A 16,455-nucleotide genomic window follows, 5' to 3' on the forward strand; every position below is an offset into this window, starting at 1 on the left:
GAGAGCAGCAGCGTTCCTGCTTGCTGGGGCACGAGCACCCTTCACTTTATAGGTAACTTTAGGTTAGTCCAGCAAGGCTGCGGGTCGCTGGCGTGTTACCGGGGACGAATCGACCCAAAAATACCCGGACATCGGTAGAAACGGGCCCGGGTTCTGGGAATGGAATCGAGCCAACGGCGTGCGTAAGTGCGGGGATGCAATAAATAACTTTATAGCGCTGTAGGCCGCAGAGTCGGGGAGGTCGGGGGAATCCTCGTTTTGATTTATGTGTTTGGGGTAGCTGTCATGAGCCGGCGAACGAAACCGTCCAACGTTTTTATTCCACTTTTAATAAGCGCTGCTATGCAGACCAGCAAGGCCATTTCATTCCATTTCTGTTCAGACCATCGCCTACTCTATATATCCATTTTCGGTCCTCCAGGGCACCCGTTTGGATTAAGGACTGTGTTTATCAAGTTTATGGGCGGATTTTATACCAGAATGGTGGGGCTCGCGCTTCATGATTTTCTCAATGGTCTCCGAGCGTTGTTGCATGTCATATTTAATCATTTTCAACATGTTTCATAATTTGTAGGATTTATATGACGATTGTTTTTTAAAAACGTGTAATGTTATTATTATAACTACTATTGCTATTATTGGGCTATTATTGTTATTATTGTTGTTGTTGTTGTCGTTGTTATGCCATTATCTGTATATCAGTTTTTTTTTTTTTTTTTTTTTTTTTTTTTGATTGTCTGGGGATGCTATGTAACTATAAATGATTAAATATTGCAGAACAGAAAAGTAGGCCATTCATTTTCACAAAGCCAGGAGGGCTTGTTATGCTGTTAAACACTGACGAAGAAATGCAGTTTAACTGCTGATTTTCAGTATTATGTGTTTATTCATTTATACATCTGTATTTTTATAGTGTTTGAATAAGAGCGCTTGCATGGGTTGGATTTTCAAATGACCCTTCCTGCTGTCAGTTAATCCGTTAGGAAGGCCAAAGGTTCTGTTTTAAATTATTAGAAATATCATACTTAATTCAATACATGTTGAAAATCAATAGAAGTAGGGACTTTGGGATACAGCGTAAATATTTTCGTTGGCCTCGAATTTCTCTCTGTATTTCCGAACATAATTTAAGGTTAACATGTCGGTCAACAGTGGCCAGCCATCAAATTGTCTTCGAGGTCAGTTTCTCTACATGAGGTCTGATGTTCTCTATTGGATTTTTGGCGACCCCGTTTTGATTGCATCTCTCCCTTTTCTGTTCCTCTACTTACAGTTCCTTCTCGTTATCAAGAAGTTGTATCCCTGCATAAAATCTAGAAGTGATAAAGGACAATATCTCGGTAAGTGATTCAATCTTTTTTTGCACTTGACAGTGATTTATACCCTTTGGTCATGTGTTTAGGGAAGAGACTATTTTCTTTTTTTCAATTTCGATATTTTCTAATCACTAGTATTATTATTATGAAATCTGAATATAAATTCTTCAATTGATTCAATTAATAAAACAAATGTAAAAATTCACATCCTTTATTAAAATGTTTTAATTTCAAAGACATTTTAATGCAACGCAACATCAGAATTTGCAATAGCATGTAACAGTTCCATACAAATGCATGATTGATTGCATATAATGAACCGAATTTTTGATGGCAATTAAACCTTTGCATACTGGGGGAACAAATTTCATAAAAAATTTACTGGCCCCTGTGCAATAGGGTGTATTTATAGATGCGCATCGTGTGTGCTACATTGTTTTTGAAATGTATACAAAGAATTTTGCAATTAGAAAAAAAAAGAAGAAAAAAAAACGGTTAATGCTTAACTGATGCAGTCTATGAAATCTGCATTGCAGTGGTATAGCAGTATAGTGATTTGGATGGTGATTGCGTACTTTTTTCATTTTTGGGGCTGCTCATGCATAACATTTATTTGCAGAGTCTTTGAAAAAATCTTTTGACACCTTAAATAATTGCCAAGCAAACGGTGACTCGCAGCTCACAATAATTCCCACGCTAAAATAACATTCACAACACGTTTTTGCCATGTAAATAAACATCCAAACAACAACATTAACAGCAGCTCATTAATTGTTTTGTCAAAAGGCTACTAGAGCTATTTGTTGTGTTGTTGTATGTCATATATTAATTTCAGGGGCTGAAACAATAAATAAATAATATCCATTAATGGCAAAAAAAAAAAAAAGGTTAAAACCAATGTTGTATAAACATAACACCATATACTCTTTAAATTGTTCATGCATTACTAATTGTAATTGACAATGCAAACGCGAAAACTTTTTTTCTTTTCATATAAAATAAAATACTCCATACAGCTGCGTAAAACCTATTCTGTAAAATAAATACAATTTGAATACTTCTTTAATGTCCTGTTTCAACACAGACATACATTAGACGTTTAGAACTCGAACTCATTCATTTTAATTTCAAAAAGGAGTATCCAGGGATCCACGTGAAGTATGACAGATTGTCCAGAAGTGTAGTTTTGTTTATGGTTTCTCGAGATGCACATCCATGGAAATAGTGTACCAAGGCAGCGTTTTTTTTTTTTTTTTTTTGCTATTCCATTGGAAAATAAAGATAAATGTAACATCCATCACCGCGCAGCTCAAAATGTTGTCCTTTTTGAAAATTACCAATATGATATCCAATCCACGAAAACCAGCATGCCATAATCCGAACTGTAACATTCGTCCAACTGTCTGAAAATAACAGTTTGTTAATGTTTATATCACAGCTGAAAGATGGCGAAATGGAAGAGTAGAAATTGTGTTTTCTGCAGTTCGTTGCCTCAGCCCACGTGTTAGTTAATTAGTGCCCTTTTAAGTGGCTCCCCATTGGATCCTTTTAGCCAAGGTTGCAAAATAAGGAACAATGCCGTTTAGTAAAAAGTTGCAGACACCTACATTTTTGCCTTGTGCCTTCCTCCCACACCGTTGGTGATGCTCTCTATTCAAGCACCTAGAAGAAATGCATCTTTTTAAAGTTGCCTGTTTACAGCTGCCTGTGTATGGTGGAAGTCATAAATCTTACGTAGCCATAAACGACGGGGGTAGTGTCCTGAATAATAAAAATAGAGAGGGAGAGTAAGAGAGAGAGGGAGACGTGGTGTTTGGCTTAAGGAGAGGAGTAGCAATATCTCTTGAACACCTTCGTGGTGTTTTTTCTTCTTTTTTCTTTTTCTTTCTTTTCCATTTTGCTCCCGCGCAGGCTTTCTTCCTCGTTTCCTTTTTGCGTTTTTCCATTCTGTCCTCCACCCTTAAAGGATATGTTGATATTTTTTGTCCTTTTAGTAGCCTACAGTAAAAACAGAAGAAACTCTCTCGTCTATTTTTTTTAACGTGCACGCGCCATCCATGATACTCGCAGAACTTGTGTGACCAGGACTCGACATAGCTTCTTAATATTTTTTTAAAAAAATCTTTCTTTTTTTTTCTTTTTGGTGATTTGTTTTCACACCCGTCCCTCGGGTCTCAAGTCCGCCTGTTGTCTGCTCTCTTGTTCTTAAACCCCCCACCTCATTTGGTTTTATATTTTGCGCATAAGTTATTATACTAGTTGGGTGTGTTGGCAGGGATGTGATGAAATATTAACAATACAGATATAATGTTGTTTCTGCCTCAAGCTACAGGCAAGCCAGCGTTGAAAACGTACTTCCTGGTAATTTAATATACACCGGTAGAGTAAGAGAGGGAGAGAGAAATGGGTTTTCTTTGCTATAGTTGCCTATTAAACAATGTTACTAGAGAGTTGAATCACACAAGTGAAAGAGACTCGGAAAAAATAACTCTTCAGCTTCCGTTATAGACCCTTATCTTGTCCCAAGCGCCTGCAATTAGCATAAGTTTTCACTGGTGACGCTGTTTGATGGGGATTAACGCTTGCGCCTCTCACATCCAGCCTGCTCCGTTATTTCCAATAGCTGGAAAGGCCTGGTGTTGACTATATACAATAACCTAGCAAAGACAAGCAAATAATACCAGCAGACCCCGGGCCCCGACATGAGACGGGGAGATGTCACGGCGAACCGGGAGCCCACCTCGGATTATGATGTTCAATTTTGCGCCGTGAGGAAAAGGCGAGGGGAGATTGAAGGCGAAATCTGAGGCCATTGTTATCTGCGAGCAGGGCGTACCAGTCGACAGGGCGGCCAGGAGCAGCGCTGCCTGTCCATTTGCAGCCCCCCTCGCATACCTCAGATCTTTCATGCTAGACCGTCTCCCCCTTTCGCGAGCCGAGGGGAATCGTCCAGCAGCGCCCGCACTCTGGCGCGGGGCAGCCGTGCTCGAGATACCCGGCGTTTGACGCGCGCTGTCTGGCTGGAATATCGAAACTGTTATGAGCTTTGGGCTTTTTTATTGATTGCAGCGAGGCCGAATGTGGAAAATATGATGCCTACCCGAGCGTCTCTCGTCAGAGGCTAAGGTAAGCTGGTCTGAAATAGGCTATCAGTTTGTGAATGGCGGTATGTGTGTCCTAGTGATTTATGACCGTATGACTCCAAACGCGGTTCAAGAAGAGTTCACAATGCTTTTAGCCTCCGTTGGAGCTGGAGCTTTCTTTCCGTTAGCTCTGAATAAATGCACACAAGATTGTGTTTTCTAGTCCTACCATAACAAAGGAAATCATTTTTGGGGGATGTTTGTTTTCATATATGGCTTTGGTAGAAACGCGTGCGTTTCATTTTTAAAAACTGAGTAGGTGTTTTTACGTGAGCAAAAAAAAAAAAAAAAAAAAAAAAAAAAAAAAAATATATATATATATATATATATATATATATAATGAAAAAATTGCAGTGGTTAAATGTCGGTATTAAATATTCAAATGATTTTAACGATTTTAGCAAATGCTTCGATTGGCACCATGGTGTGTTTTCATTTGATATTGAATTTGCACGTTCAAGGCCTATTCTTTCCGAATGCAAAGACTGTGGGTGTTTCTAATCGAAAATTTTACTTACTATATTTTTTGGGGGGTTATATGTAAGCTATATTTTAGAAATTTAAAGAAATATCAGGTAACTTATTTTCGAATAGCAAAGATGCGCCCAAGCAATGTTATGTTGTTTTTGTTGACGTTTGGGTTGGTCGTGCTCCTACTACGTCCGCTCTCGACTCCGTAATTGTGTTAGGGTTGGATCTACAGAAAAGTTGGTTATTGTGTTACCGTAACAAGAAGGCCAAGACATTACGTGTTCCATTTAATGGAACTGCGATATGATTTCATATATCTATTATGCCTGTTTTTATATCCCCCTCTTCCTCTCCCCTTCCTCTCCCCTGAACAATTCCTTAGAGTAAATGATTAGGATTCCGGGCGTCCTCTTCGAAGATAAATGACCGACATTTGTGACGTGTTGAGACTGAGTCGATGTCCAAAAGCTGTAGCTCGTATTTGCGCTTTATACAACAGAAACACAAACCTCTCCTCGATATTTACAGATTAATTTCGAAATAATAGAATATTATTTGTAGGATTACAAATATTTAAGGCAGAGAAGGGCATTTTATAATCAGAAAAGAAAGATTCATTCACCAATATTAACAAAGGATTTTTTTCTTAACGAGTTGAGCTTCTACAATAATGAATTTATGATCCATGGAGCTTATAATGTTGGTTCAAAATGTTATGGCAGCTTTCAAATGCTTTTCCTTTTGTTTTTAAACAAACATAAGAAGAAAATACACATACTGTTTTAGAACAATATAATGTCAGGATGATTAATTCTGATAATATTTCAAGACCACATATGCTATTTTGTGGAACACTTTACTGCTATTATTGATAGATGATAGATAGATAGATAGATAGATAGATAGATAGATAGATAGATAGATAGATAGATAGATAGATAGACAGACGTATAAACCAGTATTATTCTTTATTTGACCAAATTAATATTTTTTCTTTTCTTTTTTTGGCATTTGATTTTCGCAACGAAAGCAAATAATTTAATTAATAAACAAGCACAATACTCTAAACAGAGATTATGTAAAACATGCCCTCGTTACATTTTTTCATGCATGTGTATGGTTTCCATCGAAATATAACACAGCCTTAAAATACCAATTTAGTCTTCCTGTCATTCTAGTAAATATATGTATCATAATACATGGTATTATACACATAACTAATTTTAAATTCCCAGCTCAAGCATGCAATTTACAGCTATAGAGGAAGGACACGACATAATTACAAAAAATGTTTTAGCCACTGTGAAGTGAACTTGCAAGTATCTGATAAAACCAAAGCCACAGTAGTCCTCCTAAAACATCTTACGTAATCTATTGGCTTCCCCTTAGTCTTTTTAATAACATTTACTACCCAGGCGAGTGAGTGAGAATAAATGCCAGGTGCCTGTAAGTGTTTGAGTGATCGTTCTCGCCCGGTCCTCTCAGCAACCCCAGAGCCAAGCTGCGAGGTCTTGAGCTTTTTAAAGGGCTGGATTTGTCTATTTCGGTCCAGCGACCATTATGAATAACACCGACCGAAGCTTCCGGGGAAGCTTTCCCTATGCGTTCATAAAGGCCAGCAACAAAGTTAAAGAAACACAATGCCGGTTTGTCAGGTTTTAATGTTGCCCAAATACGTTTGTTTGTAACTGGAGAAAGCCCTCCAAAGACGGCCTTTGTGTCAGAAGCAAGAGCTCTCATATGTCCGCGGAGCTCGCCTGTACTGTCATTTTTTTTCTTTTAATAACGCTGTGCTGTGTTTTATTGTGTATTCAGTCCTGTTTTATTTGCAAAAAAAAAAAAAAAATGTATATCTGAAATGTTTTTACACAACATCAGAAGCTCAGAATGATGCCCTAGTGTCAGCAATTATCTACCAATAACACATCTCAGCCAGTGATTTCTAACATCAACATTCTTATAATAGGAGAGAATTTATTAATATTTATTTATTTATTTATTCTTGCACATCAGAAAGAACAACGACCACAACACAAAGCATTTATTTCAGGGACAGAAGCATGATAGATCTGTATTAAAATGTTCAATTTAAATAACATTCAGTACAAACAAAAATGTAATGAAACAATTTTGATTAAATGTAGTCTTCCAGTTCGAGCCCTTATGTGTGGTTTGTTATGATGTGCACAAGAGAGAAAGTGGGGGAGAAAAAGAGAGGGAGAGAGAGAGAGCATCTGCAGGCTGCGTTGTGGGAACATGCTATTCATGTCATGGCGTCTTTCAGTGCAGTAAGATGGATTTACCTCGCGCCCCTCTTATTATGTGCCTCTTATAACCTTTCAGGTCAGCTTCCAAGAGGCCATTGGAAAGAGACCGTCACGTGACATCTAGTGCCAATGTTCTTCCAGAAGGTCTTCAGGACCCTGGTAGCCGGTAACTCGATTTTTGGAAATGCAGAAAACGACCTACTACGACAACTCGACACTTTTCGGAGGATACTCGTACCAGGGGGCAAACGGTTTTGGTTATGATGCCCCGGCACCCGCCTTCCAGAACTCAGCGCATCTTGAGGGTGACTACCAAAGGTCTGCATGCTCCCTACAGTCGCTCGGCACCAGCGCACCCCCACAGCCTCAGCATGCCAAGACGAAAGAGCTTAATGGCAGCTGCATGCGGCCCAGTCTGCCACCTGAACATCACCCACCCCCCCAGGTTTCCCCTCCTCAGAACGCTGTAAACGTTGCTGCCTCAAATGCCACCCAGCAGCCAGGCGGCAGCAGCGGTGGTGGTGCCGGCAGCGGGGGCACAGCCAAATCATCATCCAAGTCGTCCTCTCTGGCCCCAAACCCAGCTCTTACGAAGCAAATCTTTCCTTGGATGAAGGAGTCACGTCAGAACACCAAGCAAAAAAACAGCTCCCCTAGTGCAAGCTCAGCTAACGGTGTGTTTGCCAAACCCCCTCTTCTCTTTTCTTCTGTTCTGTTCTGTTCTCTCCACTTCTCACCCTTCTTGACCGAGACAGATGTTGGCCAACATTATTAGCTTGAAATGGGATACATTAGGGGTGGGACTAAATCAGACCATGCTCATTTAAAATGTTTTCAGTATTTTTAGCGATTGGATGTTTAACAAGGGGACAGGCCAGTCTATTTCAGTGTATTGAACAACCAGAATAAGTCTCAGAATTGTGATGATTATGTGATGACACACTGAATATTTCTGACTATTAAATCGTCAGAAGATGAAAAAAAAATCAGTACACAATGATTATTGTTCAGATTTTAAATAACAGCTATGCCACATCACTTGTCATACATAATAATCATGTCCAGATAACAGAAGGTTTATCCCGCAAGCCTCTGAAGCTGCATGTAGAGGTTTCTATCGTCTTAATCCTTCCTGTAAACCATTCAAAAGAGAAACCATGTAGCAAACACACCGTTGCCTTGTGCACGGTATGAATCTGGCCCTGGGCTTTAGTTGTAATGTGATTTACATACACAAGGTCAACGTTAGGGCATGCGTCTCTTAATAAATGCCAAAGTTATGAAGTGTTGACAACCAATATCAGGGGGATAAGTTTTTCATGGCCAGCTTTATTAGTGGGAACGATGCATTCAATTTCCGTGTGGAGTAATTATGTTTTATTTCATTCTCACCCCAGCGGAGAGCAGCGGTGGTGAGAAAAGCCCTCCGGGTTCTGCAGCTTCCAAGAGAGCACGCACTGCTTACACCAGCGCTCAGCTGGTGGAGCTCGAGAAGGAGTTTCACTTCAACCGATACCTGTGCCGGCCGAGGCGTGTGGAGATGGCCAACCTGCTCAACCTTAGCGAGCGGCAGATCAAGATTTGGTTCCAGAACAGGCGGATGAAGTACAAGAAGGATCAAAAGGCAAAAGGCATCGGCTCGTCCTCAGGGGGGCCGTCCCCCACAGGAAGCCCACCTCTCCCAATGCAGTCCTCAGCTGGTTTCATGAACTCTATGCACTCAATGGGCAGTTATGATGCTCCCTCCCCACCATCTTTTAACAAGCCGCATCAAAATGCATACGCCATGTCAACAGCCTATCAGAACCCAATGAAAGGTTGCCCCCCCCAACAGAAGTATGGAAACACTGCACCGGATTATGACCCACATGGGCTACAGGGTAACAGTGGCACCTATGGGACACCAAACATGCAGGGTAGCCCTGTGTATGTGGGAGGTAGCTATGTTGATGCCATGCCTGCCACTGGGCCTTCTATATACGGCCTCAATCACCTACCACACCACCAGTCGGCAAGCATGGACTACAACGGTGCCACGCAGATGCCAGCAAACCAGCACCATGGACCGTGTGACCCACATCCGACATATACGGATCTGTCTGCGCACCATCCTTCTCAGGGTAGAATCCAAGAAGCACCCAAGTTGACTCATCTGTAGCAGGTTTGGACAAAAAAAAAAGAAAACGAAGAAAAAAAAAGTCAAGGAAGACAAGACGAAACAGACTAACCCATGGGGCGATGCAATGGGGTTGAAAAAGATGATCCAGTGGTTTCTTGCCATGACTAGAGCACCGGTTTGTGTCAATGTTGTCCTTCCATTCATATGTGAACATACCTGAATTTAGTATCCATAGGTCTAAATACCCCTTTAAAATGGCACACTTCATGAACAGTGGCTAGTTTATGCCAAGGAATAGACTGTCTAGCTGTATGACCTCATTACATCATCCTAAATGTTTGTGTACTCCTTCAGCATTATCGCTGCATTCCTCACACTTCGGAGGGCGGTACGATATAGCTTACTTTCAAACTTACTGGTGCAAGAAAACCACTGGATTGTTTTCGTCCACCACCCTTATTTCACATACCTCTTTTTTTAAAACGTCTCAAAGAAAACCAGTCGATTTTTTTATTAACTTGTTCCCAAAACAGCAACAGACTGGCACCTCGTCTTTAGCAAGACACGGTGATCAAATTATTCATCATCTCTTTTAAGACCGTTTTACACTATGCTACCTATCACTATTAATGAGAAGTCAGTCGAGTTTTGTTATGGCTTTGACACAGGGTAAAAAAGAAGAGTTGAGAATACTAGTAAATTAAAGTTAATTCCCTCCTTCTCAACTCGCTGCACCCTCCCTCCCTTTCCCTTTCCCTCTCCCTTACACTCCTTCCCAAGTTCTTTATCTTTCCCAATCTTTGGGTTCGCCTACATTAGTCCAAACTAATATGAAAGGCCCATATTTTCTCATGTCTTGACTTAACGTGGAAACAGGGTATATTTGAACAAAAAAATGCATGTCCGGGAAACCAAGCTAGCGCACAGACGTCTTTGTTTACGCCTAATGCGCTCTCGTCTGGGCATCATTGTTGCACTTAGAGTTTACATTTAATGGCTGAGGAAGAAAAGTAAATCTTATTTTGAATCGAAAGACCTTCAATCAGCGTCTTTCGCTAAGTGTGTTCAAGTGAACATTCATAAATATATATTTATTTGTTATAGCCAGTTTAAATACTTTCTTTTTTGTATTATTTATCCCCATGTATTTATATCGATAAAATGTACTTTTTTAGTATCTACCTGTTATAAAAAGACGCTGTGTTCTTGTCATTGTAACAAATTAATTTTTAGTTCTTGTATTTTAGAGATATGTAGGTTTATGTTACCCTTGTATAAATAATGTCTTGACTTGTACAGGGGGCGCAAGAACGGAATCAAACCGTTCCCGCATAGTCGAGATTTAGACGAAATACTAGCGAAACATTTTGAGAACTTCATTTGTCCTTTGTAACTACTTTTATTTCCTTGTTAAGAGTTGGTTGTTGAACAATTCTTTAATAAAATGTTATGTTATTCATTTCCACTCTAGAAGTTCATTAGTTTACCAAGCAGACTCACACGATTATACAGGCAAAGACTGAAGGGGTGGGGGAAGGGCTTCCTCAAGGCCTGTGAAAGAGCCCTGGAGGCCGCGCCTGCAATGGTCACGTGGAGGGGAGTCCAATACAATCGTCGAACACTTTTCTTGCTGGGTTTAGAATTAAAACAAATGATTACAAATAATCTCAAGTTTAAAGAAGAAAGATACAGGAAATAGATGACTAATCATCGAATATTGTAGGGGGGAAAGGGCTGCGTTGCTGTCTGTGCTCATTTATTAACAACAAATTAGATTTTTAGCATGCCTAAGCTTTAGACAAATCTAAACAAAGAAATTCGGAACCGCGTGAACACAAAATACAAATAGTAGCTACAACAACGGTGATATCATGAAATAATTTCCATGCATGCACAAAAATTTAACTACACCAACGCGGCGTTTAGCAGGTTGGGTTTACATCTGATTTCCTCAACATGTGTTTGATTAAACGGTTTTTTTTTTTTTTTTTTTTTTTTTTTTTTAGGTTACAGACATTTATACTACCTAGATGTGTCTAAATATATAACTAAAAACATTAAAGCTATCATCATAAAACAGGGCAAAAGAAGACAATTTTGCATTTTAACCTAATACACAGAAAATATACAATCACAGTATCAAACATTCAGGTATTCATACATTTACATGCATTTTAGATAGATAGATAGATAGATAGATAGATAGATAGATAGATAGATAGATAGATAGATAGATAGATACAACATAGGATATATCTTAAAAAATAATTAAAACCCGCTGTCCTTGGATGATTTAAATCCCTTTAAGCGTTTAACGCAAATAATTAGCTATTCAAGTCGTCCCAGAATATTATTATTATTTTCCAGGGAAAAAAACAAGAAAAAATCCAGTTCCAAAAAAGGATCACTTGACATTATTTTATGCAATACTGTCCGAGTAGCCTAAGGAACATAAAAACCTTCAAACAATAAATAAAAAGAGAGATTATCAGTGCGTCCCAGTCCCTCGCAGCCAGCTCCGTTCTGTAAAGCGGGCCTTTAAGATTGACCCCTTTCCGAAGTCCCCACGGCCTACAGCTTACTTTGTATTTCCTTTAAAATTCCCAGACACCCACACACGGTTACATCCTATCTGTTCCCACTGTTCTTTTAGACAAGAAAAACGACGAGACGAAGCTCGGGCTGCAAATCCGAAAAACTGTGTAGTCAAATTCAGAATAGTTGGCTCCGACACCGTTTATTCTCTAATCCTATCGATGAGACGCGCCAATAGAATGTATCCGATGCAGAAAAAAAATAATAATTCTGGGGGAAAAAATCCACAAATCTACGAGGGAATAATGGGGGTTTTCTTTGTTGTGATCTTAGAGGAAAAAGGCGAATTCTTGAGGGTGGCTGCTGTCAAGCGCTTTGCCGGCGAAAAGATTGATCACCCTTGCTGCCTCTCTACTCCTGCTCTAAAAATATCTACCCCCTTTTCCCATTCGTTTTAAACTTTGACGGAACCAATTTTGCTTAGTTTTTCATCAACTAACATTATATTGTTGCTTTCTTCGTCCAAGGTGCAATAGAAATTCAAGTAAACACATAAGCAATTTCTATTCTGAACGCGACCTCACTATGAACTTTTGGTTGTTGTCACAGTCAACAAATGTTTCACACACCGCTAACAACTATTTTTCGTGCAGTATAATGCGTGTCACCTGCACCTTCATTTTAACAAATAAGCAGAATATTTACAAAAAAATATTATTTGACAATTCTCTGACCTAGATTTAGTGCAAACTTACGCGCTTTAAGGTCCCAGTTTTCAGAAATTCTTCAGAGGCTGTGTTAAAAAAAAAAAAAAAAAACCATTTAAAGGTAAACCCCAAAATAATGTATTTGTATCGTAATGGAGTTGAATCTCATATTCGGCAAATGTGGCAGACACTCTCATCATCACCCTTATACATCCTTATTTATGTGCTTGATAAAACAAATATTTCTACACCTACCTATATACATCTCTTGTCTGTTACACTTGTCAAAAGTTTTAAGATTAATGACCACTGATTGTAAATATGCAAGAAGCCATATTGTGGATGTACTTATCAGGCAAGGCCTGTGAATTACATCACCGGTAGTTCTGGATTTGGATTGTTATTGTCTAACATAAGAGGCCTGCACTACCTCTCACGACAAAACAAGACTGTCCGAACACATGGCAAACGAGATCCTTTTTTTTTTTTATTTCGTCCGTGTTACAATAAGAACTGAATTATAATACCCTGCTGTATTTTATCAATTCAGAAAAATATTGCTTTCTTTTGCCACCAGGCCCCGAATTACGATTGGCTGAGATGAGTCATGTGACCAGGAATTGGCTGCAATTTCGCCCATAGTCTTCAGTTTAGTAGACCTTGGTCCCCATACGCTAGTAATATCACCAATATACACAATTATTAAAGCCCGCAAATGCCGTCATAGCAGGAACGAAAAAAAATCCTGGCCTTTTGGATGTTATTTTTTGCGTATGCTGGTGTCGCTGGACGCCCTTTTTGCCCAGGCGAAGCGATGAATTTTGAATTTGAGAGGGAGATTGGGTTCATCAACAGCCAGCCTTCCCTTGCAGAGTGCCTGACGTCTTTCCCCGCTGTCCTGGAGTCATTTCAAACTTCATCAATCAAGGACTCGACAGCAATTCCACCTCCTTTCGAGCACACCATCCCTAGTCTGAGTCCCTGCACAGGCAACCAGGCGCGACCGAGGAGCCAAAAGCGAACTGCCTCCAATGGCCTCCAGCTCCGGACACAAACAGCACCGCCGACGCAGCACCAGCAAGGCCCGGCCCCGCTGTCGGGTGGCGCGCCCCTGGCCCACGAGTTCCCATGGATGAAAGAGAAAAAATCCTCGAAGAAGTGCCCCAAGCCCGGAGCCACTGCTTCTGCAGCAGCAGCCTCCCCTTCTCAGGCATCCTCCGGCTACACAACCCTGGGACTGGAGTCCCCGACAGGTACGTTTATCAAAGCAGTGAACGCGTTTGTTCTGCATTTTGGACATTTTTCCCCAGAATGATTTGGGAGTCGAATAGATGGCAATGTAGCTGAAACTCTATAAAATTTAACGGCCTGTTATTACAGCCTAAACAGAATTATTACTGTGTGATTTCATATGCGTGGATTTTTTACGCAATTAAATAAAACAAAAAACAACAACTGCTCTTTCAATTTGTTCTTTGTCCTATTCTTTTTAATGTGATGTAGCTACGGCATAACCTGCTTTGGATGGGCTGCATTCGAGCTCTATATATTTAGGAATAATTGTATAATTTCATCTGATGTCTACATTTCAAGCATCATTAAGCATGCATGATTGTTGTGCATATATAGATATACATATATATATATATATATATATATATATATATATATATATATACACACACATATACATATATGTTAAACCCCGTCCCAGAGATGTCTTTAAAAGATAAAAAGGCATCCCCTCCCCCATTTCTTGGCACATATACAAAACTGTGCACATCTATCCTGCAGATAGTAGATCTTGAGCTATAATAACGATTTAATCTTAACTGATGTGTCAGCTGAGACTCGATATTTATTCAGAACCACGTTTCATGGCTTGGGGAGCCATTTTGGATAACAGTATACATTGTGGAAGCTGTGGAACTCAACAAAATATGGGGCTTGCTGAAATAACGCTTGTACACCACTCTGGTCTGTTACCACAAGACATGCCTAACCATTGCAGTCACTGCTACATGACAAGCCCAAACCACATGGCTGTTCTGCACGGGGATTTTATTGTCATCTGGACAATTTCTCACATGAATTTCGATGACTTCGCCTTTTGTATGGGACTTATTTCTGTTTTGATTCTTGCAGAGGTTCAAGGTGTACTGGATAATGGCAGCGGTTCACGGAGGCTGAGGACAGCATACACCAACACGCAGCTACTTGAACTGGAGAAGGAGTTTCACTTTAACAAATACCTCTGTCGGCCCCGGCGCGTTGAAATAGCAGCACTTTTGGATCTAACCGAGCGCCAGGTCAAAGTGTGGTTTCAGAATCGACGCATGAAACACAAAAGACAAACTACGCACCACCGGGACGGGCAAGAAGGCGAGCCCGGCGGTTTTGAGCTCCTGGAGGGAACCGAAGCTGCTTCACCGTATTCGAGCCAATCGTTGGAAGTATCTGGCTCCGGTTCTGCAGCAGCCTCCGAGAGTGAGACGTGCCCGACAGCCGCCTCCTACACGAACAGTGCGGACAAAAGCCAGCCCACGCCTGAAGAGGGCCAGGCGAACCCGTCGGAGCCTGCATCTGTTCCTGACACAGCGGTTCACTCCCCCCCGTATCCAACGCCTACTGCAGATAACCCCAGCACAATGGCTGAGGGCCGAGCAGCTGGGCCAGAGCATTCGTTCACAGAGCCGCAGGATGCCAGCTCTCTACCCGATCTCAATTTCTTTTCGACAGACTCCTGCCTACAGATCTCGGACGCTTTATCGCCGAGTTTGCAGAGCTCACTGGACAGTCCAGTTGATTTCTCCGAGGAAGATTTTGACTTGTTTACGAGCACCCTTTGTACTATAGATTTGCAACATTTACAGTTCTGAACTGTTATGACAACTCAACGCATACAAGAACAATCGAACTCCATCTAATTACAGTGTCATGAATGCATCTTGACAACAACATTCCTATAATAAGATATTAAAAAGTGAAGAAAAAAATGGCGTGAAACAATGCCTAAAAGGAAATAAATTGTCCATTATTTTGAAAATACGATGATGTAATCTTTTTGAGTACACATCGGGATGGCCCCTGTCGAAGTTTCAGGTATTTTATTGCCTTTTGATTCTCGGAATTAAGTTTATGTCGACTAACAGATGAATGGTTGCGGACTTTTTCAGTGAAACTCAATCATTGGAATCTCAGGAATTGTGTCAGACATAAGGGTAGTTGAACTGCTTTTAGGAATCTTCCCAAGGCGGGCGTTGTCCCTGTTGAATAATTTTAGAACTAGTTTATTTATTGAGATTCTTTAATAGTAAATTTCAAATTTATTTATTGTACGTTATTTTCATAGTTGAAATAATAAAAAAATATAAAAATAAAAAAAAAGTTGGTGGAGCGAGTGTGATTGATTCTCTAAGCTTTAATGAACTCTTTTTTTAAGTGTAATATTTGAATAAATCAGATGAATAAAAATACGTTAATTTTAAGAATTTGTTTTTTTCCCCTTGGTTTTGATGTATTGGGATGAAACAACACAATTCAATCCGCAGGTTGAATTAATGTTCGAAGAACGTTATTAAGCGCATATGCAAAAAAAAAAAAAAAAAAAAAAAAACATCATTCTTATAACACTAATTATTATAATTGTTGTTATTATTATTAGCCTATTATTATTATGTTACTATCATTGTATTGTGGTACGATAAAGAGGTATGAACTGCATAAGCTCAAGAAAAAAAAAAGCCACTAAACCTGTAGTAAAATTAAAAAAAAAAATTTTTTTTTAAATACAAGCAATAAATCGACTAATCTTTTTAAACAATGCACCACAAACAGTGATTATCATGAACTTGAAAATAAAATGTAATACAATATAGGCTATTTTTATTTTTATTT

At 39.8% G+C, this 16,455-nt stretch overlaps 2 protein-coding genes across 2 annotated transcripts; both read left to right on the forward strand.

Moving 5' to 3' along the window:
- Positions 1 to 7,327: 7,327 nt before the first annotated feature.
- Positions 7,328 to 10,775, forward strand: LOC113046724 (homeobox protein Hox-B3a). Its single transcript, XM_026207650.1, has 2 exons — positions 7,328 to 7,871; positions 8,595 to 10,775. The coding sequence occupies exons 1-2, from the start codon at positions 7,382 to 7,384 to the stop codon at positions 9,353 to 9,355; spliced, it is 1,251 nt and encodes a 416-aa protein (XP_026063435.1). The 5' UTR covers positions 7,328 to 7,381; the 3' UTR covers positions 9,356 to 10,775.
- Positions 10,776 to 10,927: 152 nt separating this feature from the next.
- Positions 10,928 to 15,996, forward strand: hoxb2a (homeobox B2a). The gene is made up of 2 exons (XM_026207651.1): positions 10,928 to 13,811; positions 14,704 to 15,996. The coding sequence occupies exons 1-2, from the start codon at positions 13,316 to 13,318 to the stop codon at positions 15,435 to 15,437; spliced, it is 1,230 nt and encodes a 409-aa protein (XP_026063436.1). The 5' UTR covers positions 10,928 to 13,315; the 3' UTR covers positions 15,438 to 15,996.
- The last annotated feature ends 459 nt before the right edge of the window (positions 15,997 to 16,455 follow it).

The sequence above is a fragment of the Carassius auratus genome, chromosome 28 (assembly GCF_003368295.1).
Source record: "Carassius auratus strain Wakin chromosome 28, ASM336829v1, whole genome shotgun sequence".
Lineage (NCBI taxonomy): Eukaryota > Metazoa > Chordata > Actinopteri > Cypriniformes > Cyprinidae > Carassius > Carassius auratus.